This window comes from Notolabrus celidotus, chromosome 18, assembly GCF_009762535.1.
Source record: "Notolabrus celidotus isolate fNotCel1 chromosome 18, fNotCel1.pri, whole genome shotgun sequence".
NCBI classification, from domain to species: domain Eukaryota; kingdom Metazoa; phylum Chordata; class Actinopteri; order Labriformes; family Labridae; genus Notolabrus; species Notolabrus celidotus.
In genome coordinates, this window is record NC_048289.1 from 20,254,938 (window position 1) to 20,263,394 (window position 8,457).

The 8,457-nt window shown below is 39.6% G+C and overlaps 1 protein-coding gene across 2 annotated transcripts in view; it reads right to left on the reverse strand.

Annotated features, from left to right (window-relative positions):
• The window catches only part of LOC117829580 (disks large homolog 5-like), a 54,766-nt gene extending 49,360 nt beyond the window's left edge, over positions 1–5,406 (reverse strand). The window contains exon 1 of one of the 2 annotated variants that reach the window (XM_034707151.1): positions 4,649–5,389. In XM_034707151.1, the coding sequence (XP_034563042.1) occupies positions 4,649–4,946 (298 nt within the window). In that variant the 5' untranslated portion in view covers positions 4,947–5,389. Of the gene's footprint in view, positions 1–4,648 lie in introns of both variants that reach the window. The other variant, XM_034707152.1, reaches the window with a different exon arrangement.
• Positions 5,407–8,457: the final 3,051 nt, after the last annotated feature.

Consider the following 8,457-nt stretch of genomic DNA (forward strand, 5'->3'; position numbering starts at 1 on the left):
ATTTATACAGATTATTTTTCTTTCTTATGGTGGAAGGAGTTCAGTTATACATATTTATGCACAGTCACAAGGCCTGAAGAGACTTATGAGAATCCATACAGGAGAGAAGCCAGTCATTGAGTTTACAGTGTTTACATTCTGTTGGTGTCTTCTACTGCTGCTTTGTTCATTCATACTTCAGTCAGACGGAGAAGTGAAGTGGCGTTCATTATGCCATGATGACTAGTTGAAACATTTCAAAATAGACCTGCATTGTTTTGCATTTTGTGACTTTCCTTCAAATGAAAGACTATTTTTCGAGTCATATACTAGTTTTCTTAGAAGAAGCAGTGTTCAAATATCATTTCAGCTCGTTCTCATAAACCCCATGTCGTGTATCGTCTCGACTCTGTAGATCTATGTTGGATAGCTTTGATGATCAATTCTTGCTTAGACTGCTGCCTCTGTGACATGACCCTGGGTAAGTGGAAAACAATGGATAGATGGACAGAGGGATGGAATTCTGCCTGCAGTGGCATAACTATACTATATTTCACAAAAAAAACAACTACTGAGGCACTGATTTAGCCTAATGGTTAAGTCGTACACCCATACAGTGGGTGACCTGTGTTCGATTCCAGCCGACAGCCACCCTCCTGCATGTCATTCCCCGACTCTCTCCCAGTTTCCTGATCTATCCGCTGTCCTCTCCTTTCTAAATAAAGGTGTAAAAGCCCCCAAAATAAATACATAAATAAATAAATGTTAAACCTTTGGTGATGCCAGTTTTGCCATGTGGAGATAATGCTTTTCTCTTTTTTCTTAAAGGCCCTGTGAGGATATTTGAACTGGCTGAGAAACAGACTGAAAATGATACCGATGCCTCTTTATAACCTTCAATAGCAAACAAGTCCATCAGCAGCAACACTGGCACCTTCTCTGTTGTAATGTTTAATGCCTGAAACCGCCCTGGGGGGGGGTGTCAGACCAGATGATGGACATCTTGCTTCAGAAACAGCCTTTATTTGACTGTTTTCATGGAAAGTAATCACATTGCCTGATAAAGTTGACTGTTGAGCACAACAGGATGAGAAATTTGTTGAAAATACTACTTTTGCATGTACAGGACAAGAGATAAGAGGCATCACTTTGTCTACAATCAATACAAAACAAAAGTTCCTCACAGCACCTTTAAAGAACAGTATCTAATAAGGATGCACAATATTGGACTTTTGCCAATATCCAGTATGCAGATATTTTCAAACTCATTTTGGACAACACAAGTAATGACATATGCACACCTATTTTTAATTTTATAGAGCACTAAGTCCCTCCTGTACAAGAAGTTAAAGTATATTTGTTTCAGAAACTGACATATAACAAGACAATAAACATATTCTACCATAAATGATGAACGTATTCTTTTTCAAACACAGGCTTTCAAAACTATGCTGGCTGCTATATTTCTTAGCTTTGTTGAATTACAGAAGTAAGGGCTGCTGACAGGTTTCTGCTAGTGCTGACACTTTTTCCTTCTCACTTTTCAGAAACCTTTGGTGCAGTCTGGGAAGATGGTTCTTGAAATTCATATTTAAACTGGTAGTGTTAAAGAGAGGGTATTATGCTAATTTCCAAGCTTCATATCGTCCTTCTGATAGCTTTGCAGTAACTCTATACGATTTAGAGCTCAAAAATTGCTTTACATATCTGAGGTGGGCATCTTTGAAAGTCTCATTTCAGCCACAGTTTAAAGCACCCTGGAACCCAGAACCCTCCTCAACTGCTACAAAGTTGATGTAATTGTGTTAACTTGTGTTTCTCCATTTAAAAATGGCAAATTGTGGAATATGGCCAAATATTTTTGACCCCAAATCTGACACAGAAAGTTTAGAAAGGGGCAAAATAAGCTGAGCAACAAAGAACAGGTAAGTGTTTCATCACAGATTGGTGATGTCACGACTGGAGCAAATCTCATGTGCATCTCGCTTAGTTCTCGTGCGACCTTTTTGAACACGCGAGTCAGAGCAGCCCGAGTCTCATCCTACAATGACAAACTTTGCCCACTTTCAGTTTCAACATCCAGAATTTTAACTTAATATGAATAAAAGTATAAAATCACCTATTTAAAGGAGTGTTTTGTGCTCCTGCCTACATCACCCATGCTTTACAAGAAATGCAAACAGCTATTTTGATGCTGAAGCTGAATGTTGGCGATCATAAGCTGTCCTTGCATACACATATTTTGCAATCATCTGCATAGCGGTATATCAGCTGATACTGATCAATAATTGTCCACGCTTTTAACAGCCAATACCAATATTATGCTCGTAATATCGTGCATCCCTCATATCTCATTATTCTGCCTGAGCCATTAGCCAATCAATAGAAAGTAGGGGTGTAACGATTCATCTACTACATCGATGTATCGGTTTTTATTCCTAAGATCCGACTACATCAATCTGTGCTCGGCAAGTTGGCCTTCCGGACTACACATAAATCGATCTAACACCGTTTTAAAAGGTGATACATCGATTGTATCAATACTAGGAAATAACACATTGGATTTAAGCACAGCAGACTTTATATTGATGTGGGTTTCTTTGCACTTTTAATGATAAAGACATTAAATGTTACTCCATTCAGGCTGCCTGTCTGTGACGTCATCGCCACGCACCAGCAGACAACAAAACATAGCATGGCGGATGACAGAGGAGAAGCCTGCGCGAGAAATTATCAAGCCACCATTGCGGTCAAGTGTGTGGAAACATTATAGCTTTTGCAAAGACGGAGATGTTCTAAATAAGTCGCTCGCTGTTTGTAGGATATGTAAAGGTCAAGTAAAGCACAGCGGCAGCACGACAAATGTAGCTGTAGCGAAAGTTCAGACAGGAAGACTATAAAGCAATCACAGCAGTTGTTTAACTCTCTCTCCCTCATTCAATAGCTCACCCACTTCCGGCTGCATGCTCTGGAGCTGTCATTGGCTAATCAACAGCGGCGTCATCCAATAGCTCCGTGGCACGCCCTTATCATCAGCCTATCAACTCTCTGCTGAACTTCTAAAATGTGTTTCTCTCCTGCTAGTTCCTTCTTGCATTGATGGTGCGCACCCATCCACCTCCCCATCTCCACCTGGTCTCTGCAAATCTTCAATTCCTAGCATCATCAACCACCACCACCAGTGTCTGGACTCTAGGGGGATTTCTTCAGCTACCAAATTCACGCATCCTACGCTCATAACATTATACCCATAGAGTCCTTACGCCAAAAGTTCCATCATTCATTCAGTTGTAATAAATAACCTTTAATATTCAAATTGTGTCTCTCCTGATTGAAATCTTTCCAACCACCTACTAAGGCGCCATGGGATTTCCCACAACGCCAACCGTCCAGGCACCTCTTGCAGCGTTCCCCAAGGTAACATCAGCTCTGCAGAAGCCTCAGGCCTCGCCAGCATGTTTAGTCAGAGACTAGGCCAAAACGGCTCGGGCAAAAAACATCACAGCAACAACAGGAATCTAGGACTGTCCAGTATCAAGGTGTTTATTTCACAGTTACAATGGTTGAAATTTTGGCTAAAAAGTTACTGAATCAATTTCAAGTCACTGAATCATTTCGGATCGTATCGTTCTAAATGAACTAATATCGTCCTTTAATCGTATCGGCAACCACGCAATCGTGATACGATCGAATCGTTGTTAAAGAGAATCGTTTCACCCCTAATAGAAAGTAACAGGCGGCTCTTTTAGCCACATAATAAGTCAGTTTTCAAGCAAAATAATCCGAATTGTAGTGCTAATCATAAGTATTTAAAAGTGAACTGAACATACTCAAGTTTTGGATTGTTGGCTGTGGAGAAAAGACAGGTTTGATAAGTCACTTCTAGCCGGTGGAGTATATCTAATTATTGTTCAATTCAGTTTTAAAGCAAAGCAGTTTCCTGCTTGAACAATAGATTATAAGAGTGTCATAGCATACTGAAAATATTTGGAGTTTTGGAACTTTCAGTGACATTTTGTTAAAGTCAAAGTGACTCAATTCATTAAAAGTTACAGATTGCTGATAATGGATCCAATAGTCAGTTGCAGCTAGTATTGTACCAAGCCACTAACAACACTGCCATTCTCCTGCAAAGTAAGTCACTGCACTGTGTGTGCATTCACACTTTTAAATCCTCACTCATTCATTTGACTTTTTACAGAGGGTTATTGATTCACATAGAACTTTAGGCAGCCCTGTTGTCACTGCATCGATTGTCTTGAGTCTTTTTGGGGTCCATTAAATGCTTTCACAAAGAGCTGGCAGGCTGTGCTTTTAGTGACATGGCAGAGGAAACAAGCACAGTAGTGTGAGTGTAAATAAGCATCAGGTCACATGATTGTGAAGCCCTCTCTCTCAGCCTTTCTGTTCGTGTGTGTGTGTGTGTGTGTGTGTGTGTGTGTGTGTGTGTGTGTGTGTGTAGGAAAAGTCATCATGCCCTTCATCAAGTTGTCATATGGTCAATAAAGCTGTAATGTACGTTAGATAAGTCTGGATCGAACTCTGGATCAGAACCAGAATAAAGGACATTATCATCACACACTGCACACAGGTTAAATGAAGCTGTAGTGGTTGCGTAATGATCCATATTGACTATGAAGTTATGCACCCCCTCGGTTATGCCTCTTACCGGTTGTGTGATCCACCGGTCCGGTACCGTTCAGCAGCGCAGAGTGCAGGTGAGGGTGCGTCTTCTCCAGAGCCGAGCAAAACTCTGCGAAATGGTCTCTGTCCTTACTGATCAGTATCTTCAGCAGGAGGTCCACTTTCTCCGAGCTGGAGGAGCAGTTGCGTCCCAGCTCGAAGCACTCAGACTGACTCAGAGTCCCGCAGTGAGCCAAAACATCCACAACTCGGTCCGCATCTGTTATCGACTCCACCAAGTTCTGGTAACATTTCTCCAACAACTCTTTATGCTTTGGCTCCATCTCCTCCTCCTCCTCCTCCTCCTTTCTCACTTCGCTTTAAAAACCAGCTCCGGGACAAATCCAGCTTCTTTAATCTTCCTGGCAGTCACTTCCTACTACTCTGGCGACTCCCCGAAACTATGCCGCTCGGCCCAGTTGGGACGGTTTTCCACCCAGAATTGAAGGATACACAAGAAGTAGCCATATTTGTTGCCCAAGGCTGTTGACTGCATGAAGATGACAACACATTTTCCCGACCACCGCTCCGTCCTTCCCCGACAAACGAAACGCCTCTGCCTCTTTATGTTCAGCTCTGCGCACGCTACGAAGGCATTGTTGACCCCGAGTGAAGTTTTTTCGACATGTTGGAAAGAGTATACAACTCTTCTCCTGCCCCTCTCACTCTCTCTCTCTCTCTCTCTCTCTGTCAGACTACCAACTCCGCCATGTCTCACCGTTCAAGCAGCTGTAGCTCTGTGCCAATCATATTTCCGTGCAATGGACATTTAAGGTAAAGGGGGCGGGGCTTTGTTTGGAAACGCACCTGGCTCCCTCTAAAGCGCCACTGTAATACCCTTTACGCAAAATAGTGCTTGATGTAGTTCAAACAAAAGAGAAGCACTCAATTGGCTGGGGGACAACTTCTTGTATTTCTTGCTTTTAAATAGACGATTTAACCAACAATAGGCTATCACCAGTGTTGGACAGTAACAGAGTAAATTTACTTGAGTACTGTACTTAAGTACATTTTTTGAGTATCTGTACTTTACTTGAGTATTATTTTTTTGGGGCTACTTATTACTTTTACTCCACTACATTCAGAAGACAGTTATTGTACTTTTTACTCCACTACATTTCTATCAATGATCTAGTTACTCACTACTTTAGTTTTGAATTCATGCTCATGAATTTCCTTCTCTTTTCTGAAATCTAATCCCTAAAACCAGGGGTTCCCAAAGTGTGGGTTGGGACCCCCTGGGCGGTCGCAAGACACAAATGGGGGCTCATGAGATGTCTTCCTTTTTCTAAGTTATCTAAAAATATTTATTATTATTATTATCATTATTATCATTATTTGTTGTTAATTTAACATTTTATCTTCTTTTTTGTTTGTCCTGTTAATTATTATTTGTTTATTATTATTATTATTATTATTATTGTTATTATTATTATTTTGTATTATTTTGTATTTATTTATTTGTTCTTCTCTTTGTTGGTTTTGTGTTACTTATATATTATTTGTTAACTTGTGGTGAACAAAGAAATACTGCAAAAATGCAATAAAAAGTTGAATGACAAAAGTTATCTAAAAAAAATAAATTTTACCCATTATAGTTAAAAAATATTGAGAAAAATAGTAGCTAAACTTGAAATAAAACCTTGAAAATAGAAAATGTAATGAGTTTTCTGCCTTTCTTTTTGCCAGATGACTCCTACGTTTAAGTTTAATGAACAGTTAATTATCAAAAGCATCAGTAGCAGTAGGTTAATTCATAACAACAAAGGAAACACAACCACATGCTCATATAGGTAGGGTCATTTTCTGCAGACCAGCTAAATGAAGCCACATTAAATCACTTCGAGGGACAGTGGGCATCGCAAGTCTTCGGCACCTAGATTTTGGGGGTCGCGGGCTGAAAAGTTTGGGAACCCCTGCCTTAGACAGTAAAATGTGTTTGTGTAGTTCTGTTTGTCTCAGTGGTTTAGTCGCACCTGTATATCGTGCGTCTCCACAGTTGAACGTGGAGCAAACACAGAGCAAATTTCACTCAGATCAGGCAGTTCATTTAGAGGTGGTAATTATGGCTATAATTCTCCACCTGAGCCCCCATGGTCATATCTTCAGCCCGTGTTAGAGGTTTTTGAAATGAAGAATGATACGTATCATTTGAAATGTTCTCCTTGTTCCCCACTCTGCCCAAACATCCAAACATTCACTGTCCAACCTGAGAAAGCGTGTTGAGCTACGTAACATTTGTTTCATTCCAGATTAACATTTCAAACTAAGTTGTCTGTGTTTGGAGTAACTGAGTTGCTGTTTTTGTTCCAAGGTATAGTTTGTAGAGATTTGAAGTAATGGTTTCTAAATAAACATAATGTAACAGAATGTACTCCTATGTATTCTTGACTGCATTTATGTATTTTGAAAATACAATGTTTTGAGAAGTACTTTGAACACTTTAACTCAAGTAATAATTTGACAGAGAAAATTTCACTTGTATTGGAGTAATATTTGACCTGGAGTATCTATACTTTGACTTAAGTAATGAAGCTGTGCACTTTGTCCACCACTGCGGGGGAGGGGGCTTTACTGAATATCAGCACGGCTTTATTTAAGTACAACAGCACGGGCTCCAGTGCAATATTTTGTATTCATCAGTTTTTTTTTTCAAGCTAAAAAAAAGAGATATTATTTTTGTTTAATTATTCTTTCATTAGTATCTACCTGCACAACTAGTTCCACAACTTCACTGAAACAGGACTGTTGCCAAGTATACATGTACACCTACCTGCACATTTACTACATTTTGTTGTGAAACAAATTATATTGGATCTACAAAGTTTTCTTCACTGCATCACTATGTTACATTATGCAGAACCTCCTAGGCAGAGTGATACATGGTTAAAATACTCAGAGGCAGTGGTATACTCAGGGGGAGGGGGCACACTAAAGTGCCCTCTTGGATTCCACTGTACTAGATAAAACATTAAAAACTGTCTTCTCCGGTGCTCTTTTAGTGGAAAATGCATGAAAAGGTGTCTTTTAGATATCCCACCAATATAAAAATCATAAAACAATGGCCCTGGATGCCCCTCAAATGTCTAAAACATAAAAAAAGCGCCCTCCTGCAGCCCCTGAAATGGAAAAATCTGTTTTAAAAAAGAGCCCTCTAGAATCCCTTCAAATGTATAAAACGTAAAAATAAAATAAAAGGTGCCCTCCAGCAGCCCCTGAAATGTAAAAAAACATTTTTTAAAAGTTCCTTTAGATCCCCTGATTTAATAAAAATGAAAAAAAAACTGTCCCTCCTGGTACCCATGTAGTTAATCATGTTATGTTAATTATGTACTATAATCAATAATATAGAAATACATACATAGGTTTGTCTTTTCCTTTTTCATAATTCAGTTTCCACCACAAATGGTCACAAAAATATTCACCAGAATGCATGAATTAAAGTGTTAGCTGCTAAAAGTGTTCTGAGGGAGGACCCCTAGACCCCACAGAACCCCCCTCTTGTTAACGCAGCCTCAATACATATGAAAATTCAGCTAACTGTGGGTACCAGGTGTTTGACAGGAGGTACCCCTTCTCTCTTTTTTTGCCCCTGCCCTTCAAACAGCCTGAGTATGCCACCGCCCAGAGATGTACTTTATATTATCACTCACAATATTCCTCTTGTCTGATTAAGTTAGGTAGACGGAACAACACATAATAATGTTACATCTGTCTGTTAACAATAGAAACAGGAATACACATGATGATTAAATCTGTTAAAATCCTTTTTATAATATCAGAATGGTTTATAAC